This window comes from Myxocyprinus asiaticus, chromosome 2, assembly GCF_019703515.2.
Source record: "Myxocyprinus asiaticus isolate MX2 ecotype Aquarium Trade chromosome 2, UBuf_Myxa_2, whole genome shotgun sequence".
NCBI lineage: Eukaryota > Metazoa > Chordata > Actinopteri > Cypriniformes > Catostomidae > Myxocyprinus > Myxocyprinus asiaticus.
The window spans coordinates 40724146-40749090 of NC_059345.1; the positions used below are offsets into that span (position 1 = coordinate 40724146).

General features: G+C 39.2%; 1 protein-coding gene across 3 annotated transcripts in view; it reads left to right on the forward strand.

Moving 5' to 3' along the window:
• The window catches only part of kiaa0232 (KIAA0232 ortholog), a 48233-nt gene that overhangs the window by 14501 nt on the left and 8787 nt on the right, over nucleotides 1–24945 (forward strand). For all 3 annotated transcript variants that reach the window (XR_007899266.1, XR_007899267.1, XM_051717860.1), the window contains exons 3-6: nucleotides 9489–9629; nucleotides 19724–19793; nucleotides 19912–19999; nucleotides 21527–24839. Coding sequence is in view for 1 of the 3 variants with exons in the window: in XM_051717860.1 (XP_051573820.1) it covers nucleotides 9489–9629; nucleotides 19724–19793; nucleotides 19912–19999; nucleotides 21527–24839 (3612 nt within the window). In the remaining 2 variants the exon portion in view is untranslated. The remainder of the gene's footprint in view (nucleotides 1–9488; nucleotides 9630–19723; nucleotides 19794–19911; nucleotides 20000–21526; nucleotides 24840–24945) is intronic.

The following is a 24945-nucleotide window of genomic DNA, read 5'->3' on the forward strand; positions in this document are numbered from 1 at the left end:
AAGTTGTTTTCAGATTTATTTTTTCTGAAATCCGTGTTTGTAAAATGTCATAAAATTTTAGCATAAAAAAAAAAAATAAGAAAATGAATTCATTCAATTTTAATTAACTGAATACAGAATAATTACTTGACAATATACCATTTCACATACCAAGTGCCTCTGTACAGATCCTCGCAGCACAAAACAGTTTTTTTTTTTTTTTTTGTCAAATAAAGTGCTGCACAGCAGAGCATCACAAGAAATTAATGAAAGCACTGATAACTTATTCAGTACAACAGCACTTTTGCTTGTGGATTATTGCTTAAATATAATGTAATTATTATTGATTTATTATTACTACTACATTGAATTCCATTTTAATATACAGAAGAAAAATATTTCTGTCGCAATTTCTTCAATTCATGCGTCTAGTTAATTTGTTTTTTTGTTTTGTTTTTTTTTTGGCAGAAAAATCTAATGAAGCACTTATTTTGTATGTTTTTGACGACAGCTGCTCACCTCCGGTCTGCTGTATGACTTAATATGCTTATTCAACCTCTGAAGGCTGCGATTTAATTATATACATGTATACTGTGTGTGTGTGTGTGTGTGTGTGTGTGTGTGTGTGTGTGATATATATATATATATATATATATATATATATATATATATATATATATATATAAAATAATATATATTACACACACATGCATTGTCTGCATGTGCTACGCACCTCAGTATTAATGAGCGCTCTGCTCTTTGTCATCTACACAAACACACACACACAGTGCACATTATGCTCATGATGCAGTATTGTTAATGTATGAGTGGCCAGCTTCACACATTCACTTTGAAACTTGCAGCACATGCAGACTATATATTTATTTAATTAAATCTCAGCCTTTTGTTTATTTTTTTAGTTGTGCCTTGTCAATTAAATTTTTATGACTGGATTCCACTATTTCGTTCTGTTTTCCGCAATGCAGAAATCAGGGCCCTGCTCTTATTTCTGAAGATGGACAATTTTGTCCCTCATGATGACATCTTTTAAGTAGAGCATCTCTTGGTTAAAACCTAGGAGCATTTGTTTTTGCACATGGTGAGAATAAACAAGACCAAAGCAACAGGATGTGAGTGTGTCATAGTAGTGTCTGTTACAAAACCTAGTAAGATACCTCATTGTCTACTGCCTACATACAGTGCATCCGGAAAGTATTCACAGCGCTTCACTTTTTCCACATTTTGTTGTTACAGCCTTATTCCAAAATTGATTAAATTCATTATTTTCCTCAAAATTCTACAAACAATACCCCATAATGACAACGTGAAAGAAGTTTGTTTGAAATCTTTGCAAATTTATAAAAAATAAAAAAAATCACATGTACATAATTATTCACAGCCTTTGCTCATTACTTTGTTGAAGCACCTTTGGCACCAATTACAGCCTCAAGTCTTTTTGAGTATGTTGCTACAAGCTTGGCACACCTATTTTTGGGCAGTTTCTCCCATTCTTCTTTGCAGGACCTCTCAAGCTCCATCAGGTTGGATGGGGAGCATCGGTGCACAGCCATTTTCAGATCTCTCCAGAGATGTTCAATCGGGTTCAAGTCTGGGCTCTGGCTGGGCCACTCAAGGACATTCACAGAGTTGTCCCGGAGCCACTCCTTTGTTATCTTGGCTGTGTGCTTAGGGTCATTGTCCTGTTGGAAGATGAACCTTCGCCCCAGTCTGAGGTCCAGAGCGCTCTGGAGCAGGTTTTCAGCAAGGATGTCTCTGTACATTGCTTCATTCATCTTTCCCTCAATCCTGACTAGTCTCCCAGTTCCTGCCGCTGAAAAATATCCCCACAGCATGATGCTGCCACCACCATGCTTCACTGTAGGGATGGTATTGGCCAGGTGATGACCGGTACCTGGTTTCCTCCAGACATGACGCTTGCCATTCAGGCCAAAGAGTTCAATCTTTGTTTCTCATGGTCTGAGAGTCCTTCAGGTGCCTTTTGGCAAACACCAGGTGGGCTGTCATGTGCCTTTTACTGAGGAGTGGCTTCCGTCTGGCCGCTCTACCATATAGGCCTGATTGGTGGAGTGCTGCAGAGATGGTTTTTCTTCTGGAAGGTTCTCCTCTCTCCACAGAGAAATGCTGGAGCTCTGTCAGAGTGACCATCGGGTTCTTGGTCACCTCCCTGACAAAGGCCCTTCTCCCCTGATCGCACAGTTTGGCCAGGCGGCCAGCTGTAGGAAGAGTCCTGGTGGTTCCAAACTTCTTCCATTTACTGATGATGGAGGCCACTGTGCTCATTGGGACCTTCAGATCTGTGCCTCGATACAATCCTGTCTCGGAGGTCTACAGACAATTCCTTGGACTTCATTGCTTGGTTTGTCCTCTGACATGCACTGTTAACTGTGGGACCTTATATAGACAGGTGTGTCCAATCAACTGAATTTACCACAGGTGGACTCCAGTCAAGTTGTAGAAACATCTCAAGGATGATCAGTGGAAACAGGATGCACCTGAGCTCAATTTTGAGTGTCATGGCAAAGGCTGTGAATACTTATGTACATGTGATTTATTTATTTATTTTATTTATTTATTTATTTTTAAATATATTTTCAAAGATTTCAAACAAACTTCTTTCACGTTGTCATTATGGGGTATTGTTTGTAGAATTTTGAGGAAAATAATGAATTTAAACCATTTTGGATTAAGGCTGTAACAACAAAATGTGGAAAAAGTGAAGCGCTGTGAATACTTTCCGGATGCACTGTAGGCAGCTGCCTTCTAAGGCAACGTCCTAACAGATGAAACCTCATAAGTGATTGATTTTGAATGCTCTACATAGACATCGGTGGTGTTTTTACCCATTTAAACCTGGTATTAATATGCATCTTGGGTGATCCCAGCACATGTGGTCAGGCGAGACACATTGCTGTTAACACTTGGTCGTTTGAATGCACCACCTTTAACCACTTGTGTTCAGATTTCAAGGGTAGGGTTTCGGAATCAAATTATATACATTAAGCCCCTCCCCCCGAACAATCCTAGCCCACACTCCCTCCTCCAATACCAAGTTTAAATCTTTCTCCCATAATCTCTTGATAGAAGTTAAAGCTTCATCCCCCAGACTCTGAATTAACAGGGAGTAATACACTGATGCCTCATGACCTTTTCCAAAAGCAGTAATCACCACTCCCAGAGTATCTGCCACTTTAGGGGGGGTGTATGCTACTCCCAAAAATATTACAGAGCAGGTGGTGCTACTGCAAATACCTAAAGAACTGAGATCTGGGAATCTTAAAATGTTAAACCATATTTTCAAAGGATCTCAACACTCCACTCTCATACAGGTCACTGAGCATATTAACCTCCCTCACAATCCACTCTGACCAGCGGAAAGGGGACTTATAAATACATAATTTTGGGTTCAGCCATATGCTTGAGGCAACATTTAAATAAATGTCCGAATTAAACACACTGGACATTATGTCCATAACAAGTGCAAATGGGAGATACTGGGGTGTCACTTCTCTGGTTAGTTTGATAGAAAGGCTTTGTAATGGCGAAATAGGGGCAAGAACTTCCTGTTCAATACAAAACCAGGGAGGTGCCCTCTCAGGTGGAAGTGACCAATGAGTCAAATATCTGACACCGAATGCATAATAATAAACAAAATCTTGGGTAGGCCTAGCCCACCTTTGTCAATCAGCCTATGTAACTTATTGAAATGTAATCTGGGATGTTTACCATTCCAAATGAAGGACTTCACTATGCTATCAGATTGCATGAAATAAGAGAGAGGGACATCTATAGAGAGAGACTGTAGCAGGTAGCTGAATTTTGGAATATAATTCATTTTAATAACATTAACCTTCCCAATCATAGATAAATTATGCCCACCTGCCCACATTGCTCAAACCTTTCAAAACTAAATCACACAAATTTGCTGGGAATAAAATACCCAAATACTTAATGCCCTGTTTGGGCCACTGGAAGGCACCCGGCTGAAAAGCCGTTACCGGGCAGTACGCTGTCAAAGCCAAAGCTTCGGATTTAGACCAATTGACTCTGTATCCTGAGAACTTAGAAAATAAATTAATTCTGTGGAGGCAAGGCATAGATCTAGTGGGGTCGGAGACGAATAATAAAATATCATCTGTGTAAAGCAAAAGCTTATGCACCATACCTCCCGCCCGCCACCCCTGGAAAATCATCTTCCTTTCTTATTGCGGCTGCTAATGGTTCCATGGCAAGACAGAACAATAATGGGGTAAGAGGTCAACCCTGCCGGGTGCCCCTATCCAGAGTAAAATAATCTGAAATTAATCCATTTGTTTGTACCACCACTAACAGGTGTCTATAAAGTAACTTAATCTATCCAATAAAAGTATTCCCGAACCCATATATTTCCAAAATCTTAAAGATAATCCCATTCTACCATATCAAACGCCTTTTCGGCGTCAAGTGAGATGGCAGCGACCGGAGTCTGATCATTTGCCACTAACCACATGATATTGATGAAATGCCTAATGTTATCAGAAGAGCTGCAGCCCCGAATAAATCCCACCTGATCTACATGTATAAGAGATGTCATAACTTAATCGGTTAGCCAAAATTTCTGACATTATTTTAAGTTTAGGGAGTTCTAATGGTTCCACAAAATTTCTAATATCTTCATCGGTAGACTAAGATGTGGAACTATGGAGATCAAGATAGCATTATTAATATCAATGTCCAAGGTAAATATTTCACCACCAGCAGATTTCACTGAGGGAATGGTAGAAAAAGACACTCTGCTTTATATATCTAGCCAAAAGCTTCCCTGCTTTGTCCCCTGACTCAAAGTATGACTGTCTTGCCTTGAATAGCCAAAACTCCACCTTCCCGACAAAATGGTATTATATCTGTATTTCAATCAGGTCAATTCTCTGAGGCCATCAGACGACATTTGGTGCTTCAGCTCTGCCTCGGCACTTTTAATATTCCCTTCTAACTCCATGAGTTCTCATGCTTTGGATTTTTTGGTGAATGAGGCATACTGTATGATCCGACCCCTAAGAACCACCTTAAATGCCTCACAAGCCACGCACACAGAGGATACTAAGGACCAGTTGGTCTCCATATAAACATCGATTTCAGCCTTTAACATTTGTTGGAATTCAGGATTTTGCAAAAGGGATGCATTAAAGCACCAACTATATCATTTCTTTTTCTCCATATGTGGCAACACCTCTAAACTCACCAGGGCATGATCTGAGACTAAGATGTTTCCAATTGAGCAATCAGCAACAGATGAAATGAGGGACTTGGATATAAAAAAAAAAATAAAAAAAAATAAAATCTATTCTAGAATAAATCTTATGGACTGAAAAAAAATTAGTCCCTACCAGATGGGTTCAAAAGTCTCCAAATATCTGTAAGACCAAGATTTATACACATCCTGTGAAGCCTCAATCTTGCTCTTGGGGGCTTACACACTTTTGCTTCACTATAATCAAGGACTGAGTCCATCAATAGATTAAAGTCTCCCAATATTATATCATGAGAGGTGCCAGCAGCTTGCAACATCCCTTCAAGATCTATAAAAAAGCCCTGATCATCAGCGTTAGGTGCGTAAATATTAGCCAAAATAAAACTTTGCCCCTGAATTTATGCTAAAACAATGACTCTCTATCTTTAGTCTGTTTGAGACATTTGATTTGTAGATGCTTATCAGTTTAATGACTCCCCTGCTCTTACTTGAGCCAGCACTAAAGAAAACATGTCCACCCCAAATCTTTCCAAATTTTTCAGCTTCCTGCAGGGAAAGATGCGTTTCTTGAAGTAACACAATATCATATTTCTTATGTTTAAGAAGACAAAACCGTCCTTCCTTTTTTATGGGGTGCCCCAACCCATTCACATTCTACATGGAGAGAGATAATCCACTCATATTAACATTTGACATTTTAACATATTAGAAAAAATAGATTGGGTGTCAAAAACAAGATTTTAAAGACCACATTCCACATTAGTGAAACAATAAAACCCCAAACTTCCCCCCGAACCAAACAAACAGAAAAAAGAATAACGTGCGCACGACAGCGCCAACTGGCATCCATCCCTCTAAACTCAAACAGTCCATGTATGCCTGCGAGAACCCCCGTGACAGCTTTGCCATCGGATTGCTCAAGTCTGGTGTTTCTATACAAATTTTGTGAGACAGAATTACACAACAGAAGATAATCTATAAAACAAACTCCAGATAATATGCGGAGTAAACACAAAGAACATGTAGATTCATCCACATAACTGTCCCGAAGGTGTGTTCCTCCACAAAACAAACTCAAGCCGCTAGGCGGAAACGGCAAAAAAAAAAAAAAAAAAAAAAAAAAAAAATGGGCATTCAGTTTCCTCGGACAGTCAAACGAATGTTCAGTGAGCCGGCCCATTCAACTGCTACATGAGTGCAACAAATGACCTAATCATTGCAATGTCTTGCAAGAAATACTCCACAAAACAAACTCGAGCCAGTAGGCGGAATAAACACAAAGAACGTGTAGATTCATCCACAACACTGTCCCGAAGGAGTGTTACTTCACAAACAAACTCCAGCCGCTAGGCGGAACCAGCACCAGCTCCGTTTCTTCAGACGGTCAAGTGAATGTTCAGTGAGTCGTCCACTTGGCTGCAACGTGAGTACCACAAAATAACTTACTCAGTCCATTGACTTTATGAAGGACATCGCTTGCTGGGGACATGTAAATATTTTACGGCCATCCTTAGCATTTATTCTCAATTTGGCCGGGAACATCAGTGCAAAAGCGAACTTCCGTTGATGTAAGAGTTTTTTGCATTCCTTAAATCGATCACATTTCTTTCTTGTCGAATTCGCAAAGTCTGAGAACAAGAAAATGCTGTGGTTCTTCCAAGAAAGCCTTCCTTTACTCCTCGCCTCGCGTACCACAAGATCTTTATTGGATGATCTCAGAAATTTGGCCAGAATTGATCGGGGCCTGTCTCCCTCAGCGGATCGCCAAGCCGGAACCCTGTGAGCTCGCTCTATTTCCAGCTTATGGCCTGTTATGTTGAGCAGACTCTGAAAGAGCCCATCCAGGAATTTCACCATATCCCAACCTTCTTTGGCCACAGGAATTCCAACAATATGGACGTTATTCCGCCAACTACGGTTTTCCATATCCTCCAACTTCTCCCAGATGTGGTCGCTGGAGGATTAGCAGCTAATTCCTTCTCCGATGACTCCAGATAATCAATCTGTTTCTTGACATCCCCCACTCTTGTAACCACCTCAGTGAATTTAGTCTCAATGGCATTGACCAATCGATGTATTACAGCAAGATCCTCCAAGGCAGCAACGACCTCCTTCAGCATTGCCGATATGTTCAACAATTCTCACCGAATTTCCCTCACTTCTCCAGCCAAATCGGCTCCCGGGCTTGCGGCCTGCTCAGGGGTGTCCGCTTGAGCACGTAAGTGTCTTTTAATGTCTCCAGAGCCCAAGGATTTTGAATTCTTTGACATATTGTCTTCCTAGAACAGTTAAGGATCAGGGTGTATCGAATCTCACATTCACATTTTATGACATAAAAAGTATTCAAACTGGCAAAGTGCGCAGAGCTCACCGTTCACACGTTGAACCTCGCATGGCGTTACGTGACTCCCCTTAAAGGGGTCATCTCATGCCTTTTTTCTAATTGTATTATTAGAACCAGCTCCACAACAACAAAAACTATATTTCGTGGTTTGCACACAACGCACATCCAATACGAAATAACAATAGCAACAAAGTCGGTGAAACATATTGCATCTGAATGTATCAAACTGTTTACTTAAGCCCAGCTGCACCTAAACCATAAATATCAAACAGTCATCATCAGATGAGACGTTCATTAATGAAACTGGCTACTCACGGTTTTGCAGTTGGGTCCAATAGTGTTTTTAACTGCACTTAATATTTAAATAACATTTCCTTTGTTGACAAGCAATCCATGCTGTAATGAGCCAAACACTGAAATAATCAACAATGAAACATTCCCCCCATCCCACACACACACAATCCTGTACTGATGCGATCAGGAACTGTTAAACTTCAGCCCAATGTTGGAATGCTTCAGCAGAGGCCAAAAGAGAGGCATTGGTCTTCACAGTCATGACATCCATGTCTGTTTACAGGCAGGACTGGACGTTGTTCTCTCGGCCAACGGAAGCAGTGGAAAGGAGCAAAACGCAACACATTTTTAAAATTGACCTTGTGCTGCTCTTCAAACTCTGTGCACATCGGCGGTAACAACAAAATGATCTAAGACATCCATCTAGTAAATGTTTACATAAACCAACTATTAAGAAATAGTGTAGATGGGTGCAAGAACGCGACCAGGATGTGTTTATGCTCAAAACAAGATGCATCGCAGCTGAATAAAACAGAATGGGGATCTCCTTTTAAAAAGTCATAACTCGACATAGTGTCTTTTATAGACGGCACAAGATGCATGACAAGATGTCTGTCTAGTGCATGCACGGGGCCAGGGGAGCGATGATGTAAAAATAGGCGTTGATGTTGTTGCTGTCGAGGCGGTCATGAATAAATGAGCCCCCAAGTGAAGTATGGAAACCATGGATATAGAGTACGAGGCATTTTTGCAGCTTGGTTTCTATAAATCCGTTTTTTTTTTTTTTTTTTGCATTGAAGTTTTGGTTTCTGAAATTTACAGTAGGTTTTATAGTGCAGTAACCTCTTTTATATGTCAAAATATCAAGAAAAATGTTAATCCTTATGACATGACCCCTTTAAATCCCTTGCACCCAGCAAGGTATAAACTCTTGTTTTAGCACAGCTGTTGATTGACAGGAGAGGGGTGGCGCTTCACTGCTGTCAGGGATGCATTCAGGACGGATTAGTGTTTACACCTCAAATGCGATGTGGTCACCATCTAAATTTTTTTTTTGTTGAATTTTTGACTACCTCCGTATGTGGTTTGTGTGATCTGATCACAAAACGTTTTGCACCACTTGTGACTGGATCCCCAAAAATGCATCTTTATACCAGGTGAAAACTGGGTCTTTGATATTAGCATGTTGCTAAGTTATGTGCACCAGACAGTAAAACATGCTACACAAATGTTGAGCAAAATTGTCCATTTAAAAAAAAATAATAATAATAAATATATATATATATATATATATATATATATATATATATATATATATATATATATATATTTTTAAATAGATAATTTCTCTCTGTATTTATATTTCCCAAAAGCCTTAGAATCGGTTGAAATCAAGTATATTAGGAGACACTGTAAAGTTTGTGGCCTACACTTTGAAACAGCTGCCTCCATAGACAGCTCACTAAGTTTTGGAACATAGCAGTAGTTTAAATGTTTTCCCAGTTACTTCCTTGAGAATGGCTTGATTGGCAACAATTGCATCTTGGCAAAGCGATTTATGGTATAATTTCATTGCACAGATATCAAGCAATCAATACGACTCATGATTTCCCTTTTGCACAGGAAAATGACATCTTCCTGGGCTGGGAAAAAGGAGCAGGGAAGAAATGGGGGAAGAGCAAGAGGAAGGGAGGGACTGACCTTAGTCTGGAAGAGATGAAGAAACAAGCTGCAGTGCAATGTTTGCGTTCAGCATCTGATGAGGTAAGACCTTTGCTTCAAGGAATTTTTTTCTAAATGTATTACCACTCTTGTGTTGTATCCCCACAAGCAGGGATGTTAGTAGACAAGCATAGGGCTGAACGATTTGGACAAAATCTAATTGCGATTATTTTGGAAAAATATTGCAATTATAATTGACAATTCGGAAAAAAAAATCTGTTTCCTTTTGACCAAAATTAATGGGCAAACATGCTGTACTGCTAATAGAAATACTGTTCTAAGAAAGGGTGTTCACACTTCAGTCCTCTTAAAAAGAACAAGATTAAATAAATGCAGTGAAACATGGCGGGGGGTGGGGGGAAGAGAGAGAATCACATTGTATCTGGGACACAGCCCACTTTTCATTATTTTTTGGAACCCAATAATAAGTTAAAGGGATAGTTCACCCAAAAACATAAATTCTCACCATTTACTCATCCTCATGCCATCCCAGATGTGTATGACTTTTTTTCTTCTGCAAAACACAAAAGAAGATTTTTAGAAGAATATCTCAGCTCTGTAGGTCCATACAATTTAAATGAATGGTGGCCAAAAAGCACAGACATTCAGCATAAAAGTAATCCATAGGACTCAAGTGGTTAAATAAATGTCTTCTAAAGTGATACGATCATTTGAGTGAGAGAATCAGATCAAAATTTGTCTTTCACTAATTGTTCACTTCCGGTTACTCTCCAATGCGCGTTCATGAGAGGACTGAGTTCACACAGCCTCTAGCATGATGTAAGTGACTTTGCATGTTAATGCGAGAAAAGATGTGTGCGTGATGCAACTGGAGTGCAGCTCAGTTTGTTTACAACAGAACGCTGTACACGAGCTTCATTGGTTTTGCTCTCATTTGAACATGCTGATGTGCTTGCGTCATGCGAAAAGGCTGCATCAACTTTGTCCTCTCATGAAGTGAACCGTTCATTAGCCTCACGCGTGCGTTGAGGACAGAGAACCGAGCTGCGCACATACAGTAAGTGCAGTGCGTGAAGACTTTAATTAAATCTCAGCCTTGCGGTTTGATAATCGCACTACGTTATATCGTGATTTTATTTTGATTAATCGTTCAGCCCCATGTAAACAAAATCCTGGATTTAGCCCTTTAGCACAGTGTTGTAATGCAAATCTACCATCAAGTGTAAACAATCCAATCCAAAATTTTTTTTTAATTTGTCTACAGTGCTGCAAATAATGCTGTAAGTTTTTGTATAGTATCTAGTTTATTAATGACTCGTACATAATAAAGTCAAAGCTAATTTATTTATCCATGTTCCTCTAAAGCAGGGGTAGGCAAAGTTTTTTTTTTTTTTTTTTTTTTTTTTTTTTTTTGGTACTGGGGCCACATCGGGCTTTAAGTTGTACATGGGGGGGCCACGTTGAATTCCTTTTGAGAAACGATGTTCATCATTGATTGGTTCTTGTATTAAGCCCAGAAATACAGTAGTTGTGTAATCCATTCTAATGCATGATGCCAATTTTCTAAAGAGTATAGAAAAAGTCACATGTGGTGCCTGTTTAGTTTCACTTTCACATTAAAGTTGCTTCCGGTTGAGTGAATGCTGGCGTGGTTGTCTGCCACTACTCTCCGGTATTATTGTTATTGTTACTGTTTTGCTAGGATGTGCTTTGTTTCGTTTCAACCACTCTTATGTGGATTTTACTCTGATTTGCTTTCCTGGGACAGTTTTATGAATGCCGTGCTGTTGGAATGTTTCTCTGGACTGTTTTCATTTACAATTTTGAGTGAACCTGTTTAACCACTATCATCGTGGTGCTGTTGAAGTGGTTGGAGCATTTCTTTTGGACTATTATTTTTCTCTTTGAATGGTACCTCACAACCTGGTTTACTGGATTATTTTTCACGGTATATACTCTGCTAGATCAGGATCACCGCCTGCCCCTGCTCGAGCTCGCCACCCTGTCACCTGGATGACCCGAACTGGCTCAAAAAACCCTGCGAGGAAATGGGGTTGTAGGATGGAGCGGTTTATATTATTTTTGCTGGCTTTTTTTGCCTTTTTAAAAGACCGACCTTTCCTATGGCACAACTCACAACACTTACCTGCTGAACTGTGTGACAGCTTCAACAACATGGTGTACTTTTATACTTCTGATCTGCTGCGCCTGATTCATCCTTCCTTCTGCCCGCTCAAATCTACAATGCCTGTGTCATTCCTGGATCACACGTCGCCCTCGTTATGTTCACCGGGGGTCTCATCGCAAGCATTGGTAATGACACACGACATCTCTTCCTCTGGTGGCCATTTACCATCTATTTGGTCTGCTTCTCACCAACTCGCTGCTAGACAAGGTGATGGGAGTGGTGGAGTCACCTTTGGTCATCTCCGTTTGTTGGAATACTCCTCAAAGCATGCAGTGTCAGACTTTATGGCTGTTTTAACTGCAGCTTCTCCAGTTAAAATGGCTTTAATAAATGCCCAGTCTCTGTCCAATAAATCTTTTATATTAAATGACTTTTTTTTTTTTTATTTCTCGCAAGTTGGAGTTTTTATTTTTGACTGAGTCCTGGCTCAGTGTTGGTGATGTCATCCCTCTTGGTGAACTGTCCCCTGCAAACTCTCCTAGGACCACTGGCCGTGGTGATGGCTTAGCCACTGTCTTGAAAAATGTGTTTAATTGCAGACTTTTTCCAGTAAATGTGTTTTCAAGCTTTGAAGTGCAACGATTTATCTTGCCCTATATTCTGTGCTTTAGTGTACAGACCCCCTAAATTTAACTGACTTTATTTTAGAATTTTTTTTTTTTTTTTTTTTGTCTTCATTGGTGCCAAGCTGTTAATTCTAGATTTTAATATTCATGTCTGTTGTGCAACTAAACCTCTCGTTAAAGATTTTTTATGCATTGTGGACTTAAATCTCACACAGCTAGTTAGTTAGTTTCAGGACCATTTCATTTAAGAGGTCATACCCTTGATCTTATATTAACGTCTGGTTTCACAGTAACTAATATTGATGTTTTGGATGCTGGCATTTCATTTGAATCAGTGCTCTCATCACCTCCGCCTATATTACCTATGCCCTTGCGCTACTCGCACCCCATTCACTCATCCACTCAGACATGAGTGAATGGGCACATGCTCAGACACCACTCGGTTGACGTTTTTATCACCACCTGTACTTCTGCTGTAGGCTCTTTTGCTCCTTTAGGCCTCAGAAACCCTTTAACAAAGCAGATATTTGGCCCTGGCTCAATGAGCATACACGCTTTATTAGACAGGAGTGTAGGAGGGCAGAACGGAAGTGGAAAAAGAAGAAACTCCAGGTATCTTTTGAACCATTCCGAGATGGCGTGAAGCATTCTGTTTAGGATGCTAAATCTAATTACTTAGCTAATTGCTAAGAATGCCCATAGGCCTAAGGTTCTTTTTAACACAGTTGAAACAGTTCGTAATCCTTCTGCTGTTTTTCTTGCTGCTACCTCTAAGACCTGTGATGATTTCCTTATATTCTTTGTTGAAAAAAATACAGGATATTAGATCAGATATTGTGCACTTTATTACTGATCCTTCGGAGCTTTCACCGCTCATTTGATAATTTTCAGCCTGTGTCCTGGTCTCAATTATCAGAAATAGTTTCTTTAATAAAACCTGCTAACTACCCTTTGGATGTCTTAACTTCACAGCTTTTTAAAAAATGTCCTGGCTTCCATTGCTCCTAATTTGTTGGCCATAATAAATGGCTCTCTGAGTAATGGAGTTGTTCCTGCCAGTTTTAAACATGCTGTAGTCCAGCCCCTGTTGAAAAAAAACAAACAAACAAAAAAAAAAACACCTTGACCCCACTGTTTTTAACAATTATAGGCCGATTTCCAAGATTTTGGAAAAAGTGGTTTTCTTGCAGCTTTATTCATATCTGAATTCTTTTTACTTATTTGACAAATTTCAATTGGGTCTCAGGGCACTGCACAGCACTAAATCTGCACTGCTTAATGTAACAAATTACATTTTATATTCCCTCGACTCTGAGAATGGTGGCATTTTAATTTTATTAGATCTCAGTGCAGCATTTGACACCATAAATCACCATATCCTCTAATCGCCTTGAGTGTTGTCAGCATCAAAGGGCTGATGTTAAAATGGTTCGACTCCTATCTCAAAGAGAGAACTATGTCTGTCAGCATTGGTGGTTTTTCTTCATCCTCTGCACCCATTACATATGGTGGTTCCACAGGGTTCCATCTTGGGTCCTCTACTTGTTTCTCTGTATATGCTTCCTCTGGGTTCTGTCTTTCAAAAATACAATATCTCATATCACTGTTATGATGATGATTCACAACTCTATCTCCCTGTTAGGTCTACCAATAGCTGTTCATTAATCAACTTCTGTCTTGAGGATATAAATTGTTGCATGTCACATAATTTCCTTCAACTTAATGAAAATAAAACTGAAGTGATTGCTTTTGGCTCTCCGTTATGCATCTCAGCACTAGTAACCAGTTAGGTCCTTTATCTTCTAACTTGCATAACAATGTTAAGAACCTTGGTGTAATTTTCGATTCTGCAATGCTCTTTGATAAGCAGGTTAGTGCCGTTGTTAAAGGAAGGTTCTTCCACCATAGGTCCATTTCTAAATTAAAACTGTTTCTTTCACGGAAAGATCTGGAAACTGTTATTCATGCCCTTATTACTTCTCGGCTACATTACTGTAATTCCTTTTATGTGGGCCTGCCTCAGTCCTCCCTTGCACATCTGCAGATGGTTCAGAATGCAGCGGCAAGATTTTTAACTGGTTCAAGAAGAAGAGACCATATCACCCCTGTGCTGGCATCTTTGCACTGGTTACCAGTTCGTTTTAGAGTTGATTTTAAGATTTAGCTTTTTGTTTTTAAGGCCTTGCATGGTCTTGCCCCGCAATATATTTGTGATCTTCTTTATCCACATTCTGCTCCGAGATCTCTTAGGTCATGTAACCAATTATTTCTCTCCATTCCACATTCTCGTTTAAAGTCTAAGGATGATCGGGCATTTTCAGTGGCTGCCCCCAAATTGTGGAACAGGCTTACACTTCAAGTTAGGTCTGCTACCCTTGTTATTTTTAAATCTAGCTTATAGACTCATTTTTACCATTTAGCATTTTAGGCTGCCTGAAAGGTTAACACATTTGTTTCCTTTAGTGCTTGTTTGTGTTATTATTGTTGGTGCTGTTATTCTTGTATTTTATTTGTTTTTTGATCTTTTTATTACTGTACAGCACTTTGGCTCAACATCAATTGTTTTAAATGTGCTTTATAAATAAACTATAACTATATGTAACTGATGGGTCTATTTTGCAATTGCCTAAAGTGTTGCTCTACAAAGGTAGATTATTTTCTTTCAGGCTTTAGAAAAATCTGAGTATAATTATAAATGGTTTATTTTACCATCTCTACTTCCCTGGTAGTTTATTACTAAAATTCACACACTCTCTACATCAAGGGTTGGTATTATTAAAAAATAAATAAAAGAATGATAAAATGATAGAAAGATTCTGAAAGCTTTAATTTAATGCAAAGCAGACCTGTTTACTTATTTTCTTCTCAAAATGTTATCGTTTACACACTAAGTGATGTGGGTCTTGCCAATGTGTTTTTCCACCAGTGGTTTGGCTTCCCACTCAGCACACAACTGAATAAAACGGGCTGCGTGACTATATATTTCTCACATATTTCCAGTTTGTGCAAATGGAAAGCTCTGATTGGGTGCTTGTGAAGGCGTGTAAGGTCCCAATTAGGGCTGCAACTAGTGATTGTTTTGATAATTGACTAATCTAACGATTTTTAGAACGATTATTCGACTATTCTGCGATTATTGCAGCGATTAATTATTAGCTCTTAACCGACTATTTAGCTTGTGCCCGACTTAAAAAGTTGTATTAAACGTGCTTGCTTACAATAAAGAGGACAAAATCATCATCATTGTAAATGACATTCACTGAATTAAAGGAAAAAATACTTTAAGTTTAATTCAGTAAAAATTCACTGCAAAAAAATCCTTTTATCAAGTGTTTTTGTCTTTTTTACATTTTAAAATGATCTAAAAAGAGATTGTATCTTGAAAATAAGTGTATAAGTATATAAGGGTATTTTTTTCAATTGGTTATACTTCTGCCAGAGCAGTAAAGACAAAATATACTTATTTTGAAGATATATTCTCTAAAAGCAAGTCTAAAATATCTTATATGCTGCTGCTTGGGTGAATGCATCTTTTTTTTTTTTTTTTTTTTTTTTTTTTTAAAAAAGGATTTTTAGATATTTTAAAATATTAGTATTTTTTTTAATATTCAACATTCTCAGATAAAAAAAAATGTCTTCTGCAGTATAGCTGCTATAGTAAATGTAAGTTGTTTTAAAGGAGTTTTAGATATTTATATTGGAATCAAAATGTATTTTGTTGCAGTGTATAATGGGGTGAAGACTACCTTTTTTTTTTTTCAATCCATCTGTTTCAATCACTTTCAATCTCTCCCCCTTATATCGGGACATTCGCACAACTCATAGAAGAGGTGCTGACCGCACAGAGAAATGCCAGTTTCAGAGTTTGTAGTTATTTACATGGTCCGCTTCCATATTATTTTAACATTTTACATTTACATTTATGCATTTGGCAGACACTTTTATCCAAAGTGACTTACAGTGCCCTGACTACAGGGACAATCCCCTGGAGCAACCTGGAGTTAAGTGCCTTGCTCAAGGACACAATAGTGGTGGCTGTGGGGATTGAACCAACAACCTTCCGCTTACCAGTTCAGTGCTTTAGTCCACTACGCCGCCACCACTCCGTACTTTAACTTTAATTAAGCTATAACGCATTAAATATAACTGCATTTAAGATGTAATGCTGGGGTGTTTCCTTTAAAGACGCTCGACACGCAAGTTTCGCTTCAGCGGAGCGGCAGCTCCAGCTCCACTTATTCCACAACGAGAGTGCTTCTGTATTTACTTATTTGGTATTTTTGTATAATTCCCTCATACTTTCTAAACTTTTACAGCTTCAGGTGATGTAGATTGCAGTGCATCTGGACTGTGAGTTGTGTTTTCTTCCTCTCCTCATTCAGGCACGAGCTGCAGTGCTGCTCTCACGCATTATTAGAATTTCATATGATCTCATGCTACGTTAAATGACATCAAACGACTATTCGACAATGAAAATTTTTGTTGACAAATTTTTTTTTTTTATTGTCGACTAATCGTTTCAGCCCTAGTCCCAATGTTGATATATGAGCCCAGGCCAGATTAAACCATGTGAAGGGCCAGATCTGGCAGGCCATTTTTTTTGTCCATGTCTGCCATTAAGCATTCAGTGCTTTCCAGAAAAGATTAAAGGCTATTGGCCTTATGTGGCAGAGAAACTAGCATGCCCCATCTTAAAATGTTTGTCTTGGATCTTCCGGTGTAGCGGTTGCTATATAGATGTCTATGGTGTTGATGTCAAAAGCCCTATTCCGATGGGATTAGTTTTAAATGGGGATGTGGGATAATGTAACAATTACCAGAGCTTCTTAGTAATTTTAATCCTGTGAGAATTGGTCATGTCTGTAATTTTTACAGACTTTTTACTGACTGCGCGTTCCCGCACCGTTAAAAATTACAACGTGTTTTATCTACTATAAAGCGCCCTGTAGATACGACCCCTGGTTATACTAATCCCATGTGAATTAACATGTTGGTAAAAACAAAAGCCTGTAAATCTGTGCTTTCCAGCCCTTGAGACCATTAAATATCGCTGTTTCTTAAGTTCTCAGAGTGTTTGAATTGGATGTTTGCCAAGAGCCAAAAAATGTAAGATGTGCTTCACAACTTCTGATAATGCTGGCTGTTGCGTTTTGACTGATGCATGTTTTTATGCTTACCCATGTAAGCATACGTCTTTTTTTTTGGTTAGGAAAATTAGAAGAAACGCAATCACGTAATTTTTTATGATTTGAACAGAGTGAGTGCGGGACATTGTGTTGAACCCCCCGTTCCGGAACATTCCTGAGGGACAAATAAAATTTCATATGTGAAGGGATTGTCCATATTTTTTAATGTAAGATTACAGGCTTGTTAATGTCACCAGTTCTGTTGTATTTAGCCATATATTCCAATCAGTTTCTTCTAATAATTGAAGATATAGTATATGCTCATGTTTACTATTTCCTACATAATCAGCACAGTATACATTTTCTAATAGGTCGGTTATGCGTTACAGCAGTGTTTAAATGCATATACTATGCAATAATTACTTTACAGACATATGTCAGGGGAAACTAAAATAGGGCTAAAGTGTAATTAGATAGTGAAGTGGATTTACAGGTTGTAGAGTTGTCAAAAGCTATCATGAGTATTTTAAAGTGTTCAGGGGTTGTCAGAACAACTGAAAGCAGAGCGGGGAGATTTTAAAACAAGAGTACTTCATTCATAAACACACAAGATCTTACCTTCATGCTGTAGACGTACTGATATGCCTCTGTGCTCACGAAACTCCAAGAGTCAACACAAAGTCATTAAAAAAAAAAAAAAAAAACTCTGTACGATACCTCTGACCATCTTCTCATGGGACGGGGGAGGGGGTGCCACTATATTTGCACACACATACAGTATACATGTGAAACTGTATGTTTTATTTTATATTCTGTTTAAAACCATTGTAAATTATATTTAAGCCTTGTAAAATTGTGGGGTGACAAATTAATTTTAAAAAGTAAAAATGCAATTTCCTTTTAAGTCATAAACTTGCATTTATAATAATATAATCTGTCACTGTTTGAAATTACATTTCAGCAACACATTTTAACACAAATTATTAAGTTGGAACGTAAAAATAAAGCAGAATGACATGCATAACAATTAAATGGTTGTATCATAAAAATGTCTAGCTGTCCGAATGTGATCTGCAAGGTCCTATTTACCTCTGGTGTCAGAAAACAAACATTTACTGTGAAAGCAAAACACCTCACTTGCATTTCCACATTGTAAAGGTGTGTTGTAGACTCTCACACACACTGTGTAAAATACTTTCTTTGCTCCCACACATAATCCATTTTGATCAACTCAGTAGCTTTAATACAAACAGGAAGTTGACTAAAGCTGGAAGAGCGGAGCTGTAAAAAGGGGCGGGGCTGAATAAGGTCAGTAGTCCCTTCAGCCTACGTCAAAGTTCTTTTCAAGTCAGTCTGCTGGGCAGGCAGCTGTTGTCTATGGATGCAAGCAGCATAAAAGTATAGCTCCTATCTGCTTAAATGGGGAAAGACCAAAATCTCTAAAACGGTTCAAAAGAACATATTTCAAGCTGTAAAATCTGACCGCAATGGTATCATAAATTGCCCTGCTTTACCTCGGAAAGAGGGGACTGCCTTAAAGCGGGTAAAGCGGGACTTCCGTTTCTACATCCGCCATATTGGGTGTTCCAATAGTATCAGGCCTACATCTAACAAATATTTGCACTCCTTAGTTGAAATTCATAGCCAACTATGGCAACTAAGACAGACATGACAGCACAGGGTTGGTCACAAGACTTTTATGAAATTGGTTAAATTGCAAACAGCAGTCATGATAGCATTCCTCATTAAGACTGAAATATGCTTTCTATGACTAATGCGGATCTAGTTTCTCTTGTGAAAAACATTTATATGCTCCGTCTTTGCCTCAGCCCTTTACACTGAATATGCTTATTTGCATCTGATTGAACTAGTTCATAGGTTTCCAGCTGATTTTGCACATTACATAAATAAATGCACATCTCAATGTTTGGTCATTTTTTTCATATACATTATGTAAAGCAATGCTGGACGGTAAATACTAAAGCTGCTTTAGCCTATTTGGGTATTGTTTTCATTCTGTGTGTATTTGGAGCTTTTAAAAATGATCAAAGAATATTTTTTAAAACCGCATGTTTTCATTTTAATTCATAATCTTTGAAGATTTTTGAAGACCTTAAAATCATTTTGTTGCAGTGCTTTTCAAAATCACACAATGTATTATGTATTTCTCACTAAGAGGTCTCATTTCACTAAGATGAAAGTTTGTTGAGCGTCTTCATACTTTTGTAGGCAGAGTGTAAAATTACATACAGACTTGGTCAAAATATTGAAAATTACTTGTTTCTTTCCCTTCAGAATTCTGGAATTGAAAACTTGGTTGAGGAGCTTTGCTCCAGACTCAAGGATATTCAAAACAAACAAAAAGGTTTGTTGGCATTTTCCCTCTTTAATGCAGGTTAAACGAAACAAATATGGCAGTGTTCTGCAGAAGCCATTTATGGGAGTACTTTATAAATATATTGCTTTTTATTATTATCTTACAGAAAAAGAAAAGCAAGGAAATAAAAAATCAGATACATATCAGTCTCCTGAACTTGAGGAATCACCTTCTTCAAAGGACCAGGTTGAGATGTAAGTAATTTAACTTTTATACTCTTTAATGTAATAATGTGGAATGCTGTACATCTGAGGTTATGATATCTGTGCAATTCAAACATAACAAATTAAAAGTTCATTTTTGCATGGAGTTCAGAGTGATGCATGTGTGGTAGTACAGATTTCTCCAGACCGTATTGCCTTGTGTGTCCTTCAGTCAGCATCAGGATTGCCCCACAGTCAGTTTAATCATCTGATTCGTATTGCACTCAAAGCTGGAAAACACTGCCTGCATATTGTGTTTATTGTGGATCAAACTTCTAAAGTGTGTCATTGAACACTGAATAGGAATTCAACCCCTTGTAAAATATCACAAAATACCATAATACAATACTAAAAAAATGGTTGGCATTGGTTTTAAAGTTTCTGTCTGTTATTGCACCAATAGCCTAGCTTATACTTCAGCAACATGTAAATGGTTTTTGGCTTAAAGCTTGAAAAATTTTCAGATGTTTTGAATATTTTTCGACAGGAAAAAAAAACATTGTTGGGTTTTTGAGAGGATCTCATTGGGGTTAAATGTTTCCAAGCAGTATAAATCTCGTAAACAATTAATGACAAAAATGAATGAGGTGTTTTTTGTGTTCCGTTAACAAAGATGAGATGGAAAAATATACATCATGAGGATAATTAAACAATTCTACTTGAAACATATTGATGACAAATATATGATGAGAAATAACACTGCAAGATATTACCAATGGACTAACAATATTTTAGAAAAGGAAAAATCTTGTTTGAATAAAACAAATGATCCAGTCATAGTGTTTTGAGGATCACGCTGTCTAAGTTGTGGGAGCTGAAAGAGCTGAACACCAGTAAACTGAAGCACTTAGTGAGTAAATCACTTTTTTTTCCCAAACAAATCCAATATAATATTAATCGGCATGCACACAGAATGAAAAATAGTTAAAGCAGTCTGCACATCATTATAAATAGCCTTCTTGATCAGCAGGGTAAAAATAATTGGCATACCTAACCTAAAGATTTCTTGGTTACTAAATTAGAGCATTTATTTTTAATGAGCAAAATAAACGTCAACATGGTCCGGTGAAAGACGGGACCTGACTCACCTGAGGCAATTATCCTGCACTTGAAAAAGCCTCTCGGTGGGAAAATAACATGCAAGCACACACGCAAAAAAAAAGAACAAAAAAAAAGTGGAAAAATGTTTTGTAAAAATGTTAGAATTTAATGGAGAAAAATATTGACAGACTAGTTATTCCAGTGTCGACTAGCAGCATCAGAACCATTTAGTCGACTACTCTCGCACATCCCTAGTTTACAGTGCCTCTGATACAGAGTAGATAGATGATTGGCACAGAAAAGCATCAATTGCTGTTGCAATTTAGCTGTGTATAGCTTGGGCACAATTATGAGGGTATAAAGATGTAGTTAGTTACCACAGCAGTCTCAAATAGCAACTCTAGATGATCTTTATACTCTTATTATTTGCATTAAAAGAAGCTACTAAGATTTTTCTTTTTTTGTTTTCCCTCTGAGGTATTATGAAGCCTTTCCACCTCTGTCAGAAAAGCCTGTTTGTCTCCAAGAAATAATGACCGTGTGGAACAAAGCTAAAGCCTGCTCATATTCTAGCTCATCATCATCTGTTGTCCCTCAAACAAGTACAGACACGTCCTCCCCAAAAGACTGCACCAGCGAGGGTGAAGCCTTTAGGGACAGAACACTTGATGCACCAAGCTCCACAACCAACGAGAAGGCCCAGCAGCGACGCACTAAGAGGGAGAAGGAGAACCGATTCCATGGAAGCGCAACAGTAGTTACTGATGATCAGGTTGCTCCTCAAAGTAAGAGGCAGGCCAGACACCGGTCTGAGGGGAGATTCCGTCTCAGGTCATGGTCCTCTGGCTCTAGTGAGGCTGGCTCGAGCTCCAGTGGTAACCAGGGTGACCAGATCTCTAGTTGCAAAGCAGTCCGTATCAGACACAAGTCTCGAGAGGTCAGCAGCAGAAACAAAAGAGTACGCAAAAACAAACAGAATAGTGGACAGGTCAAACTGGCCCTGAAAGTTATTGACAAAGAGGAGCGTAAAAATGCACGTGGCAACATCAGTACCACTGGAGGCCCATGTAAGCAACAGCAGCACTACATGAAAAAAGGCAAGAGACCTCTGAGGGAGATCCGCAAAGATGCTAACCTGGTTGAGGCACAGGATTCAGGAGGAGAGGTCAATAAAAAGGAATATATGGAGGAGCCTCTTTGGTACACAGAGCCCATCTCTGAATACTTTGTCCCACTCAGTAGAAGTAAATTGGAGACAAAGTATCGGAGTAAAGAAGACTCTCCCAATGACTTGGCTATGTCATTTGATGTGGACTGTCTGTCGGAGAGAATTCAAGGAATTTGCATTTCAAATTCATGTTTTCAAAGGGCATACCTTGCAGCAGGCACTTTTGTGGATGGGCACTTTATTGAGGTGCCTGGTGAAGGTGACGAAGAGGCTACTGAACTGAATGGGATTACAAGTTGCCCTCCTGAAGATGGTCAAGATTTAGATGACAAGCATCTGTCTGAATTCACTCACTTCTATGAAGTTGATCTTTATCAATCCATATTGGATCCTAGTGCCTCAGATGCGGTACAAGAAAGTCGAATCTTGAACATGATTCGCCAGAAGAGTATTGAGCGGAAACACTTTGAAGCTGACAGTGTAGTTTTAGATGGCCTTGAGCTGCAAGGGGAAAGGGTTGATTCTCTGGGAGCCTCAGAAGCTGATGTTTCTCTTACACAGGATATGGAAAACATTGCACAAGTGTGGGAGTGTTGTTCATCTTCTAGTTTGGAGGATTTAGAGGGAGAAAGCTGTACAGGTGACTCTCCACTTAGGCTCTCCCCAGCATTGGACAGTGTTCCATTTAACTTTAGCAAGGTGTCTGGAGCTTTTGTAGGTCCTCATCTCCAAGAAGCCAGCAGTAGCATCTCTGCCCTAAACTCCTGCTTTTCGCTTTTTGAGTTGCAGTATGATAGCCCTACTTTTTCTTTTTCCTGTGACTCACTTACAGGTGGTCAGGACAACATAGATTCAAGTAGCTGTTTAGATCCACAAGGAAACAAACAATCTCGTTTGCTAATTTGGACCAAAAACAGTGCCTTTGATGAAACAGAACACTGCTCTAACTTATCAACAAGGACTTGCAGTCCATGGTCTCACTCAGAGGAGACACGGTCAGATAGTGAGCAGATCAGTGCTCCAGCAGATGAATCTGCTCAGTTTGGTAATGAAGAGGTCAGTTGTATCCCCCTCATCCCACCTACATACCTGGAGGAAGAACTTCTGGATTTCTTGCAAGAGAACTCAAGTCACCAGCTGGAAGAAACAAGTGTAGGCACCGATTCAAACCAGGCCTTCAAAAAGAAATCAAAATTGGAGTCAGTTTGTGGCATAGCATTAGAGCAGGATGAGAGTAAACTGTACAATGCTGTTGTGTTTTCAGATGTCCCAAATCATCAAAGTGATGAATACACCTCAGGGATAATAAAAGACATTTGGATGGCTATTGGAGACCGAGACTGTGTCTTAACACTTGGGGTAAAGAATACAGGGGAGCACTTGTTTTCAGAGGAGGCTACTGCCTACCAATGCAGTTGTCTTGACAAGGATATAAAAGGTGAAATTATTCAAAGGAAAGCTGTGCAACGTTCTGAGTACCATCTTTGGGATGGGCAGAAAAAGGATGAAGGACTTCCTAAAAACAAGCTCTCTAAAATAGATGATGGTGATTATACGACACCAGCCAAGCCTTGGAATTGTAATGCACAGGACAGCACGTCATTTATCCTTGGGGGAGTTTATGGAGAGCTGAAGACTCTAAGTGGTGACAGGGAATGGGCTATGATTCCACCTGGTGATGCTTGTGGCAGTTTGTTGCAATGTGCTGCGGCCACATCTTCTGATATGGTAACCATTGCAGGAGCAGATGTGTTCATGAACACAAGCAGTTGCTTTGCTCCTGGCCACAAGCCATTGTGGAAACCTCTTGTGTCCCTTGGTCAAAATGAGCAGACTAACAGGGGACCAGGGGATGGTTTGAATAAGGGATTTTCTGTTTTCTTCCATGAAGATTTACTTGGATCATGTGGAGGCTTCCATGGAGAAGAGCCGGGACTAGATTACCCGTTTTCATCCTTTGATCTCAACAACCCTTTTTCCCAGGTCCTGCATGTGGAGTGTTCCTTTGAGCCAGAGGATATGGCCTCGTTCAGCCCGGGATTCAAGCCAAAATCCATATTATGCTCAGACTCAGACAATGAGCCCTTTTGCCCTTGGTTATATGGCATCAACCGAACTCAGTATCGGGCCATTAGAATTTCACCAAGGACTCATTTCCGGCCAATATCTGCCTCTGAACTGTCTCCAGGTGGATGCAGTGAATCAGATGTCGAGTCTGAGAAAGAAGTGAGTCTTCCAGCTGGTCATACAGAACGCTTTGATGACCCACAGGCTGACCTCAAGCCTCTTGAGGACGATGCAGAATGTGAGGGCCCTTACTATGGGAAATCGGAATTAGAGTCTGGGAAGTTCTTACCCATTTTAAAGAAGTCTGGCATGGAGAAGAGTGCCCAGACATCACTTGATTCGCAGGAGGGTGGGAGCACCCTTCTGCCAATTGCTGAACAAGAGATATGCATACATTGTGAGATGGCAGCAGTGTCAGCATTGTGTTCTCAGGTGCATTCCTCTGTTCTTCAACAAGAGGAGTCTTGCAGAGAGACCGAGTCTTGCCAATGTGTTGCAACAGATCAGATTCCAAAAAGTGGGAAGTCACTCGATGTGGTTCAAGATATGCATGAGGTAAGTGAGATGTGCTGCTGAACCACAGTAGTTAAATCAAAATGGTTGGATGAAGTTTTTGTCCAACCTGCTGAGACACATAGACATCATATTAAATTAGCAAGCC